General features: G+C 42.3%; 1 protein-coding gene across 4 annotated transcripts in view; it reads right to left on the minus strand.

Annotated features, from left to right (window-relative positions):
• Positions 1–509: 509 nt before the first annotated feature.
• The window catches only part of SUGCT (succinyl-CoA:glutarate-CoA transferase), a 306,203-nt gene continuing 293,289 nt past the window's right edge, over positions 510–13,423 (minus strand). For 3 of the 4 annotated variants that reach the window (XM_061464667.1, XM_061464666.1, XM_061464669.1), the window contains one exon: positions 510–847. In XM_061464667.1, the coding sequence (XP_061320651.1) occupies positions 764–847 (84 nt within the window). In that variant the 3' untranslated portion in view covers positions 510–763. The remainder of the gene's footprint in view (positions 848–13,423) is intronic. The other variant, XM_061464670.1, reaches the window with a different exon arrangement.

Consider the following 13,423-nt stretch of genomic DNA (forward strand, 5'->3'; position numbering starts at 1 on the left):
AGTGACAGGACAAGGCGTAACGGGTTGAAACTTAAGCAGGGGAAGTTTAGGTTGGATATAAGGAGGAAATTCTTTCCTGTTAGGGTGGTGAGGCACTGGAATGGGTTGCCCAGGGAGGTTGTGAATGCTCCATCCCTGGCAGTGTTCAAGACCAGGCTGGACGAGGCCTTGGGTGATATGATTTAGCGTAAGGTGTCCCTGCCCATGGCAGGGGGGTTGGAACTAGATGATCTTAAGGACCGCTCCAACCCTAACTATTCTATGATTCTATGATTGATTTTCCACTACAATAATTGTACAAGGCAGTTTTCTGCAAGTAGAAAGTCTAGCATACAGATTTTAAAGGTTCTGCTTCTTTTCACTAACATTATGCCTTTCTGGGGACAAACATTTTAGCAATTACTGTAATTATGATAAGAACTCCATTTCTCATATGAAGTACAGAAAACGAGTGGCCACACAGGACCGTATAGCTACATTTACCCTCCCACAAGAAAATCTTTCACGCAGACAGTACGAGATTGTTTATTTGATACATCAGTGTTAAAATCATACAAACACACATGGAAGAAAATTAGGAATTAAATTATGTCTTCTCTTTGAGTCCCATTAGGGGAGCTGAAGGGAGCAAAGAGAGGACAAAGTAAGGTGAACTCAGTGTGAAGGAATGTAGCTAATGTTCCTTATCTGACCTCATGCTGAGCCACAGCACCAGCGCGGAGCAGTTCTTCTATGGCATCATCCTCATACCCCAGTGTGCCTTTCAGTATCTCCAGTGTATGCTGTCCGACAAGAGGAGGTGGTTTCGGATGTGACATAGCAAAATCACTGTATCTGACACCTGGTCCTGTAAAAGAAGCAGAGGAGGGCAATCATTTTCAAAAGTTACTGCCCATATTTATATTGAAGTGTCTATGTTAGTTTAAAGGAAAGTATCTCGTTTTCACAGCAGTCTTATCACAGTCCTTACCACAGAAATGTTATATTCTGGAATTATAGACTACAAAAATTCCAGTTCACAATAATGTAACAATAAGCAAGTTTTAAGTAGTTCACCTAATACAAAACTGCTGAACTTAGAATCTGCCCAATTTTAAGAAAACCTTCCTATTGTTCCAAGTGGTACATGTATGGGGGTACTCTGAGTCATAAGGCACATGAACAATAACAGGGTGACTGGTGGCAGCCAACATGGCTTCACTAAGGGCAAATTGTGCCTGACCAATCTGGTGGCCTTCTATGATGGGGCCATGGCACTGATGGATAAGGGAGGAGCAACTGACATCATCTACCTGGACTTGTGCAAGGCATTTGACACTGTCCCACACGACATCCTTGTCTCTAAATTGGCGAGGGATGGATGTGATGGATGGACGACTTGGTGGAAAAGGCATTGGCTGGCTGTTCACACTCAGAGAGTTGCGGTCAACGGCTCGATGTCCAAGTGGAGACCAGTGACGAGCAGTGCTCCTCAGGGATCGGTATTGGCACTGATGCTGTTTAACATCTTTGCTGGCAGCATGTATCAGCAGGACTGAGTGTGCCCTCAGCAAGTTTGCGGACAACACCAAGTTGTGTGGTGCAGTTCACACACTGGAGGGAAGGAATGCCATCCAGAGGGACCTTGACACACTTGAGAGGTGGGCTGATGGCAACCTCATTAAGTTCAACCAAGCCAAGCACAAGGTCCTGCATCTAGGTTGGGGCGATCCCAAGCACAAATACAGGCTGCCTGGAGACAGGCTGAGTTTGGCTTGTTCAGCCTGGAGAAGGCTCTAGGGAGACCATAGAGCAGCTCCCAGTACCTAAAGGGGCTGACAAATCTGGAGAGGGACTTCTTACAAGGGCCTGTAGTGACAAGACAAGGAGGAATGGCTTTAAACTGACAGAGAGGAGGTTTAGATTAAATGTTAGGCAGAAGCTCTTGCCTGTGAGGGTGCTGAGGCACTGGCACAGGGTGCCCAGAGAAGCTGTGGCTGCCCCATCCCTGGCAGTGTTCAAGGCCAGGTTGGACGGGCTTGGAGCAACCTGCTCTGGTGGAAGGTGTCCCTGCCTGTGGCAGGGGATTGGAACTGGGTGAGCTTTAAGGTCCCTTCTGACCCAAATCATTCTGTGATTCCATAATTTTTAGTGGGACAGCTGATGGAACTGAGAGCATACATGCTCAGGTTTCTGAGGACTTCAAGCTAAGACTAACTGTGAAGCAGATTTCAATGACTTGGCTACACTGGAAAAAAGGTCTGACAACGCAGGGTGAAATTCAGCAATGCCAATTGGAGGGAACTGCATTTAATTATACAAACAGAGGGCAGGGGACAAATAGCAAGGTAGCAGTAGCTAGGGATTATTCTAGATCACAAAGTTAGGATGAGTCAACAACATCATGCTGTTGTGAAAAAGGCAAGCGTCATACAGGCACATACAAACAAGAGATAAGCCTGCAGGACACATCGAATAATCTTTTTGCTCTAGTTAGAGCTGGCAGGTGGCAGCTGGAGCAGTGCCTAGTGTGGTGCTCCCACTGTACAGCCATCTGGAACACCTGAAGAGGTTCTAGAGGACGCCGACCTAAACAATCAGTGAAAACAGGACAGTCTGAACAAAGTGGGATTGTGGACTTAGAAGAGAAAGGAGAGGGAAAAATAGCTTTTGTCTTCAAATAATATATTAAAAAAGCCCAACCCAACCCAGCACAGAAATAACTGATTTAAATTGCAACAAAGGAACCTGAAGTGAGGTACTAGAAAATTATAAAAGAAAACATTTATAATGGCAGGGATAGAAAAATGCTGAAACAGGGCATACAAGGAGGTTGTGGAGTTCTTATTAGTCCGGTCTTCAGTAAAGAATTATTCAAACATAGCTGATTTTATGGCTCATCCCTGGGGCTTACTGATGGATCAGATGATCTCTCACAGTCCCTTTCACCCACTAATAGTCATCAAAGCTACGATACAGCTCACATCAGGGATAACTTTTCAATTAACTTATTCCTCTAATTCTACTCACTTTGAATACAGTTCAGTTTTCAGAGGAAATCTCAAGTGAGAGATCAGTACATTTTAAAGAGACAGGTGACATCACTAGGCAATATTTGTATTAATTCCTCTTGCTAGGACTGACTGAGGGCTGAACTGGCACTAGCGCAAGCCACAGGAATGGTCTATTTGTGCCAACTGAAATGCTTCTGAAGATGATTTCAGAGCAAAAATGCCCCTTAGAGATTTATTAGTCTAGAAATTCAACAAAGCCACAAAATGACTGGGCAATTTCTATTAAAAATTATACTAATATACAGGTATAAAGCAATCTTATTTCAGATGTGTGTATCTGAGACCTTTTTTATACTGAGACATCAGCAAACCTCAAAGGAACTAGTTTAGTAGCTATACTTCTCACTTGCTTCTGAACATTTTTGCTAGTATAAAAGCTGTGCCTCTCACCCTGGGAATTTTTGCAGTGATACGAAAAGACACAGAATAAAACCTCTAATGAGAGAAACCCAAAACTGACATTAAGTGTACAACAGGCATAGAATGCTTCACGCTCCCCAAAGAAAATTAATCTTACAAACTAGAGCATGCTAGAAAATTGCACAGCAATTATAAAACCAGTGTCTTCCTTGAGCTTTTATTGTCTGATGCATAATTCATCACGCTACTTTTCACTTTGATAGAGTTATAAAGTTATCTGCATGCATTCAAAGGAGCTACTTGCTAATGATCCATCATTAACGATTCTCTGTTCTTTCCTTGTGTAACTTCTACTTGGCTTCTGTGTCAATTAGGAGGGTGCAAAGCTTGCCAGTCAGGCTTCAGCAATCCCACGCTCCTACTGAACAACGCTCCAGGAAAGCAACCAGCAGAATGCTATGCAAATGCTAATTAAACACAACTGCCTTATGAGGAAACCATCCCTTGAGGCAGAAAGAGGTGAACTGCTTTAATTAAGGTCAGAAGCATTTGCATGTGGGTGAGTTACAGGGAGCCCTGCAGATGAAAACAGGCCTTTGCTAGGGTAGAAGCAGGGTTACTGGTTGGAAGAGGTAAGACTGCAGTCACCTGGGCATCCTGGCTGTGAGCAGGACCCTATACTCAATTCAGCCATGTAGTTAAAGGGACACATGGTCACCTGAAAAAAAGCAATGAAGGAATGAGCAGTAGCTGTGATTTACTCTTGTCCTGTTAAATTAAAAGGAGCCTGTTTCTCTTTTTGATTTGATTCTCATTGCCAGTAATCCAAAGAGCGCTTTCACCACATTTAAATTCTGGGCTAATCTTCTTCCATTATTATTACCATCTTGACTTTGGCACATTGCTAAAACACATGCTGCGTACACCACGTAATGTACAAGAGTTAACAGTGCAACAATAAATCAAAATTTGTATCAGTTGCAACCACAATGGCAACTGTGCAAAGCACAGTATATAAATGTGGATAAAGGTAATAACCTTTGCTTTGTCCTAACAAATAACAGTCCTGCAGCTCTGTACAGCAGTCACAGGGTAACACTTTTTCTACAGCACAGGTTAGAGCATACTGAAGCAATCCAGCTCTCAAACCTACGTAGAGGGAATCAGGCCTGCGGACAGCCAAGCTCAGGCAAAGTAATGATTATTCATTATTATTCAAGTGGGACAAGGAAAAAAGAAATGGGAAGTTTGAGCTAATGCATGTGTACACATTCTGTTTGCAACATACCTACATTTGCAAGAAAGAGCAATGAGAAACCCAACCCCACTTGTTCATTAGTTCCACCCCAGCTCACAGAGTAGTTTATATACATGTAGGAATCAACTGAAAACCAACTGTATTGGGTTTGTACGCCAAGGTTTTGGTAGCGGTGGGGGGGATAGGGGAGCTATAGGGGTGGCTTCTGTGAGATGCTGATAGAAGCTTCCCCCATGTCCAACAGAGCCACTATCAACTGGCCCCAAGACAGACTCATCCCTCGCCAAGGCCAAGCCCATCAGCAACAGTGGCAGCACCTCTGGGAGAACGTATTTAAGAAGGGGGAAGAGTTACTGTGCTGGAGCAACTGCAGCCAGAGAGAGGAGTGAGAATGTGTGAGAGGAACAGCTCTGCAGACACCAAGGTCAGTGCAGGAGGAGGAAGAGGTGCTCCAGGTGCTGGAGCAGAGATTCCCCTGCAGCCAATGGTGATTCCCATAGTGAGGCAGGCTGTGCCCTTGCTGCCCATGGAGGACCCCACACTGGAGCAGTCTGTTCCTGAAAGACTGCACCCATGGAAGGGATCCATGCTGGAGCAGTTCATAAAGAACTGCAGCCCATGGGAAGGACTCACACGGAGAATTTTGTGGGGGACTGTCTGCTGTGAGGTACCCCACACTGGAGTAATTCTGAGTCTGTTTTGCCCATGACAGTAGCTGTGAATGATCTCCCTCCTTGTCCTTATACCGACCATGAGCCTTTTGTTATATTTTCTCACCCTACCTAGCAGGAGTGATAGAGCAGCTTTGGTGGGCACCTGGCATCCAGCCACAGTCAACCCACCACACAAATGAAACACTTGTGCCTCTTCCAGTAACACGGTGTTGCTACATAACAGTTTTGCAATTTCAATGAAGTATCATCAACAGTCAACAGAGATGGCCCAGAGCCAATACATTTGGACCCAGATCCCATATATGCTACAGGTCAAGTGTTCGGAGCATGCAGTCAGATGGTTATGAAACTGGCCTAAAGGAGGATCAGCAGGAAACAAGCAGTGACTTTTAAGGCAATGAAAAGGAAAACAATAAAGAATAAATCAGCAAGATGAGTTTCATGGCTACCATGAAGGATATTTGAGAATTATAAGTCATGTGTGCAGGGATATGTTACCAGGATTAGACCAGGGAGACTTCATTTTGAATGTTTGGTCTCTTCCCTTTCGAAGAGATTGACTTCTGTCAGTCTGCTATTCATAGCTGAGAAGATGGGGTGCCTGAGCACACAGTACAGCCCAGCTTGGCTACACTGCCTTTATACCAGGCTTCTTCCCCTTGATGGACATAAAGTAGAAAAGAACACACAGACAAGAAAGCACATTTAAAAGTCCTACGAGTACAAGTAGTGCACACAGGCTTCAAGAAAATCTCCAGAATAAACGATGCACTTCATCTTAACTAGGGAACTCCCACATTTTTCTATTTCTTACCACAGATCTGAAAGTTTGGGAGCTTGGGGGACTTTTCAGGAATCTATTTAATTGCTGGTAAAAATCCTTCCTTTTTGCATTACATTAGAGCTGCTGATTTACCTTTAAAGAACAACTCGTAATAGATTTGGAAAAAAGCAATTAAGGAGATAATATTCAAAGACTTGCTCCTCCTTCCCTCACTGCAGCTTCCACTTCCTCCCCCACTTAGAGCACAGCCACACAAAGTGTTCACTTGGCATCCAGCACAGCTGAGAGGGTGGAAAACTTTGGCAGGATAAGTAGGAATGAGTAACTGAGAGTGGAGCGGATGGGCAAACTTTTTCAAATGGTAATAAAATAAAGTAAACCTTCTTCTAGGTGCCATGCAAACACAGCTATAACTAAATCAGTAAACAGGAGTAGTAAACAGTAAAATCACCAGGGCAGGAAATAGTGTCGATGCTAGAAATATCTACAAGCCATCTGTTTACCTTTTCTCTTTTGGCCAATGGTCTCTGCCATGAGAGAGCTATAAGGACCATCCAGCATCACAAGAGGAGAGAATGTAGAGTGAAGTATTGTGGGGAGAATGAATTGAAAGGCAGAGCATAAATCTAGTTCATGTGTGATAGCCATAGATGGGCGTTTGAAAATCAGGCAACTTTTGAACCCACACTTCGGCATTCAAAGCATCCATGACATAATTCTTAAACCCCTTTGCCAAGCACATTTATAAAAGTACTTTCTTACCTGAAGCTGCATATATAGAAATGCATTAAAAAAAAAAACCAACATTTTATGTATTTCCTATCAACCAACATCCTGGATATAATCAGTGCAAATACCACTCAACATTTATATAATGCTTTACGTTTTCAAAGTGTCACCATACTGACTGTACCTAATTAATCTTGCATGAGTGCTGGAGTAAAGGAAATCATTTAGCAGTCACTCTGGTTGCATATTTGAGAGTAATCCCGCATAATTGCACCGTTCAAACAATGCAATTTTGTGAGAGGACTTTTGGCACCAAAAAGCTGTGAGAAAGTTGCAGTAAGGTGGTGTCTACTGCTTCCCACAGGTACTGCTTCACAATGCTCAAAATGTGGCCTAACTTTTTTGTCCAGACTCATATGGCCCCACTCCTTCCCGAAACCCCCAAAGACCTTAAAAGAAAATTCAAAGACAGGAAGGAAGATGACTAGAAAGAATACCCAGAGGTAGCAATTTTAAAGAACCATAAATTCCCTAGGTAATAATCTGTAGCTCCGTTTCCTAAGGAAACAAGTTTACGTGTCTGTGCTGTCTTTCTAATCATCTGTTTGTCTGCCTTGTCCGCACCACACACAGTAACTTCCAAACCTGTCAATCTTGACAGAAGTGTAGAAATCCCAAGGAAAATTAAGTTCTTACCACTGTTGTGAAAATTGGCAACTGCTGAAGGACAGACACCCAAATTACTGCCCTGATGACATTAAAAAACCCCAAAGAACGCAGCTGTTATATATTCTTATTGGCCGCAAATGGCTCACCAGGAAGTACAGAGAGAGTTCTGTAAGAGTCACCTAGCAGATAGTGTCCTTCACTGGAGAGACAAGGTATAAAGAACATGAGGAAAGTTCAAAAGTTATTATAAGGATTACATATACAGTTTGTAGAGGATGTAAGTCTGAAGGAAAACAGTATCTAGTTCCAGTGTTCATGGAACAACTTCTAGGCATCTTTCCTTCAGTGCTGTGGAAGATGTACTCAGGCTGTGCAAACCCCAAGTAAGGAAATGAAGAGACTTCTAGCTTAACATAAATTGTTCTTGCAGGAAGGAGCTGAAGAACTAGATGGCAAAGAAGAGTAACTAGGAGAAGCCCTGCAAAACTCTAAAAGGAAAAACATACAGAGGCAAGCCTAAAGTACTGAAAATCCAAGATAAAACCATGATTTGTCTCAACTCATAATCCAATCAGTACAAAGCTCAATATATAATCCCACCACATGAGATGTGTTAACCACGAAATGTGTACCTAATGCAGAAGTTATGGGTGAGGCTGAAAGGGCTGTGCTAGGCAGGAGGTCAGGCTATATGATCATACTAAGTATTTCTGGGCACAGAACATATGAATTTCACAAATGTCCATAAGCAAAACTGTTCCCATACACAGGGCTGGGGTTAACACGGCCTACCTGAATCCCCTTCTGACACGTAGCAGGTCAAACCACACATTGTTTCAGGTAGACATCTTTATTGTAAACCCAAATGTCTTAGTTACTGTATCTTAAGGAGAGTAATTCACGAGAAGTACGAAACCTAATGTGGAACATGAAAAATCACAACGCTACCTGAAACAAGCCTCTTGTAAGGACAGAGAATTGCCCCATTGCAACACGCTCACATGGTCGTGGAAGCTGAATCATGCCCCCAGCTGTGAAGGAAGGCAAGAAGCTCCTCCGGTCCCTCCTACTGAGCCTGGTGAAAACTATTTACAAGCCCTGTGCCTTGTGGTTAGTATGACCCTGCATGCTGGAATAAGACACGCTAGCCAACCCAGAAAGTGCCTGTGTCTCCTCAGTACACCAATTTGTTCTTTCCTGTGTCCTGTCTCCAGCTAGATTCTCCAGCTCTTCAGAGACCCCCAAAGTAATCCTCTTGGCCAGCTGTGCATCATCAGAGTGGGAGCAGATGAGTTCTTCCTTGCAGATGAGCTATTCTTTACACTTCAGGCGACGAGCTGAAGCCAGAATACCTGAAGTTGATTCAAATCTTTTGATTCAGGGATGCAAAACTATGCACACTGAAGAACATACACAGCCTGATCCTTTATTAAACCCTAAGGGTGGGTATAATTTTCTCTCCAATCACTTGCTAAAGCGGCACTCTCCAGGGTAGGAGGCTGGTAAAAATAACTAAACTGGTAAAAGTAACTACAAATTCAAAACTTTGGGGCCTTCTTTTAACACAAATTTGAAAGAATTTTCAAAACACTCTCCTAAGCAACTCTTAAAACTGCGTTTATTGTTCGCAAACACCCTACAAGTTTCACAAGTCTCATCTTCCACCTCCTAGGGAACATTTTTCTGTGGCCTGTCCTTGGAGTCTTTGCCTAGTTATTTCTGTGCCCCTCTGTAGACGTGGAAATCAGAACAGGGCACAGATTATTGCAGAGAAGAAAAAGCATTTTTCTACGTCCCCTTTTATACCTCTAAAGAGTGGACCAGCTCTGTTCAGTACACCCTGTAATGGGAATTTACGTTAAGTCGGTTATTTGTGATGCTTCCAATCATTCTTCTCTAGCCAGAACTGTCAGTTCCACAGGTCTACCTGGCATTCCTGTCTGATGGTATTAAAATCTGCTGTAACAGCTCCTTTGGCAGCAACAGCTGATAGCCAGAATAGAAAGTGAGCTGGGTGGCAAATGGTTTATGACAGAAGCAGCCTATCACACTGTTTTGCTTTAGTTCCCTAACCTCACCACAACCCATCTGTATACTAGTACCGATGATTTATTAATTTATTTAGGATGATTAATATGCTACAACATCCATCTTAGCCTGTTAAGAGACTGAGAAATTAAACCCTTCATCAATTCACCTGTAGCAAAACTATTTTCAATCACTTCTTAAGACTTTTACATTGACTGATTTTTCCTCAACAATCCCTTGTTTTAGCCCAAGGATTAGGTCTCAGAAGAGGTGTAATGTTATAAAAAAGGCAAAGATCAGACGTGTAGTTAGATGTCAAATTATGCATCTGTCATGTGCTGTATTCATATTGCCATGCACATTCATTCCGCACATCTTCAGACTGTTCCTCTGTGGCCATAATACGCAGGCATAAAAACCTTCACATTTGGAAAATTCAACAGTCGGATGATACTTTCTTGCCTGGTTAGTGACCCACACCAAGTAAGTATCTGCTGAGCGAGTATTAAAATAATGGAAAAAGCCATCAGCAGCAGCACAGGCAAGGAAATTGTGGTGGCTGAAATACTTCAGCACAGAAGACAGCCAGGTAACTGTGTTTGAGCACCATGGAAATATTTGGAACTCGATTCTCAAGCAAGGCATCTGTGATTAAGTAGGGCTGAGCACTATGCACAGCCTGATCACTCTTCCAAAAGCTCTCCCACTCCACCCTCCATTTACTTCTGCAGTCCCTTGTGCAGCAGAATGAGGCCAGTTCCAGTGCACGGGGACTTTCCCTGGCAAAGGAAGATGGGAAGGGATTTGATACTTTGTTTTGGATTACTTGAAGAACTGCAAATTACATTTTTAGCTCTTTTTGGGTGAGGTGCCCAGACTCCTTGAGGCATAGGCTACTAAAAATGCTGGCTGGGTTTTGAAAAGCACTGTGCAATCTGGGACAGCTCTGTTTTTGAGTGTCATACTTGAGACATCTTTAAAGGGGCCCAGTTTCCAGAAAAAGCTGAGGACATCTGAAAATCTTCCTCTTTCAGGACGTCTCAATTTGACTGTGCAGAGACATCTGGTATTCAAAGCAGACAAGAAGAGCGAGCATCCCTTCACTGAACAGGGGAAAGTAAAACTCTGCATACACATATAACTCCTTTTAGCCACTTTTTTCTTTTTTTCTATTTCCTATTTAAGAGCAATCATCAGGTTAATCTTAAATTCTTTAAAGCGAAACAGAGTGCTTAAATTGGAGTCTGGGAGTGAGAACAGATAGAGGGCACACAGCAGATTAGGTTGGTTTATTCCACTGATTAATAAATGACAGTTTGATCAGCTCTGTCTCAGTGTGAAGGACTGGGAACAGCTTTATGGCTTTCCATTGTCTGCTGCCAATCCCTGACATGTGATATTCAGCTCATCAGTTTTCAAATATCAAAGCAGTGTGGGGCAGGGGAAAGCCGTTTCAAATGAGGAAGCCTTCAGTTTGGTTTCTGGTTGTGCAGGCATGCCAATGTGAGCATGTGTATGGCAGTTAAGTATAGGCTGGTTCTGGATCTAAGTTCTTGTGGTTTCTGGTATTTGCCAGCCTTTACTCCATCAGAAGGATTTCAGTGTTGTGTTCTACGATGGGCAAAAGAGTCAGAAATCATCTCTCCTCACCCACAAAGACTAGAGTAGGATTAAGAAACAGAAATTGAAGTCAGACACACCCACGAAGAGGAATGAGGCACAAGGTTAGGAAGCCATCCAAAGCTCAGCTGCCCGGCCCCTCACTAAACTAAACAAAACTAAACTAAAAAGTGTCTCCCTTTGCTCAAGAAAGCACTGAAAACCTGGGTAATAAAAGTTAAAGTCTGATTGAAGCCAGCCATGCCTAAGCAATATCCCACCATACATGTGTGCTGATTAGTTTTGCTAAAATATTTCCCCATTCTCTTTTTTTCCACCTCTAATACGTCGGCTCTTTCCTTTAGGTCCCCTTTAAACTGCAAAGCAAAATGCTTTTACTGACATGGTTTGTAATTTTGAAGCCCGAATCGTAAGCAGCAGGTGCTTAGTTTTAAAGGAATTTTTCCATCCCTGCCTGTCTGGGAGCATCAGTAGCACCTCCCTCCTACACAGCCCCTCACCTTTGATCCTTTGCCATTTGTACTTGTGGATTTTCATTTACTGTATTCCTTCTGCTTTCCATGATCTGCTTTTTCACTGCAAACCCTTCAACCTCTCCTCTCCTTTCTTCTACCTCATACGATTGGCAAGTGTTGTATCCTGAAAATCCTTATGAAATATGAAGGGCCTTGATGCCTCTGGCCTTGCTATTTCTGACTTCATTTTCAGCAGTGCTGTGTCTATTTTATACTGCAGAGACAATTTGAAAGGGCCTTAGTGTGGCTGTAAATATTTGCATCACCAGAACAATTGTATTTTAATCGACAGAGGTGCTGTCGGCACAAAATCGGCACAAAAAATCCCGGAACCAAAGTAACAGTTGGTTTTGCTACATACAATTAGTTGTGTTGGAACCAGCCTGTGTGTGGGCACTTCTGTTCCACACTAACAGGTTTTGTTTCCATTTAATTTTGGCTTTTTGGTTAATCCGATTTTAGCTAATTTTCTCTTAGAATTTCCCATTTTCAGTTAACGTAAATGATTTCATACAGGAGCAATCCCAAGCAAAATCCAAGGGAAAAGCGTCCACGTTCAGTTTGCAATGACGTCTCTAAAAAGGTGGATTCAAAGTAGCTGGGTCCAGTTGGTGGGAAAAACGGGATTTACATCCTAGCATTAGAACTACAGATGCTGTATTAAGTGAATGCCTGCTCTGCCTTGGTGCTCCTAAACACAGTACCATTTGACAAAGCCTAATCATCAGTTGTTTCTTATACACAGGAATGCATCCCCCCAGTTTGTGTTGTAGTCTTCCAACTGTAGGTGTATCTGGCTATTAAATAATAGTTTCTTTTAATCTTCATTTACCTTCCTATTGCCTATTAGATACACACGCATATTGGTATGTAGCTTTTGCTCAAAAAATAATGACATGCTGCAGAAACGACCATAACCTTTTTCTCTCTTAACTTGACATGAATTTGACTGAAAACTCTGCTTTCTAAAATACGAATCCACATTGAGCAGCAGTAAATTACCAGGGCTCACATAGCCTTCTCCTAACTAAATTTTAATTGAGTTTTCCATTCTTAACAAGGCAACCCAATTCCAGAAAGTCATACCAGCCATTTCCTTAATCCACAAAGCTCAGAGGCTATCTTCTGCACCGACAGCATGCAAAAATGTTTAATGCTAACACAAATACCTTACATAGATTATTCCGATTCTCAGGCTGATTTCTAAGCCAGCTGTTCTCTGCCTGATTCAATGTGCAGATTTCATTTAAAAACACAGAATATTCCCTGGTTACCTGCCATATAACTAGATCTTACAGGTGTAGGGCATGTTTGTAATGCTTGTTCATTCACTTGCAGGAAAAAAAAAAACACCATAAAATACTTTGTGTAGCTTTCCTGGATTCTAATGTTTTCTCCCCAACTTTCAGATACTGTATCAACTGAAGAATGCCAGGAATTACTTCATGCTTTATGTATGTACCTGTTACAGATTAGATCCATTAATTTCAAAGCCAGCTGCTATTTTTGCTTCAAGTAATCAATGGTACACTTTTTAAATATATATACACATAAAAGAACTGCTTTCTATGACATACAAACTTAAATCTACCTTGATTGTAGATTTATTACTGCTGTGTTCTTTTCCACTTAAGTAGGGTAACTAGCTTCCTGCTCCTCCCGGGGTTTATTCTCTGTATAGCGATTTTGACAAATAAGCAACATCAAATACAAAAGAAAATGATAAAATACAA

The sequence above is a fragment of the Pezoporus flaviventris genome, unplaced genomic scaffold (genome assembly GCF_033815535.1).
Source record: "Pezoporus flaviventris isolate CSIRO_AGI_PZ_B2104156 unplaced genomic scaffold, CSIRO_AGI_Pfla_v1 ptg000037l, whole genome shotgun sequence".
In the NCBI taxonomy this organism is placed as follows: Eukaryota; Metazoa; Chordata; class Aves; order Psittaciformes; family Psittacidae; genus Pezoporus; species Pezoporus flaviventris.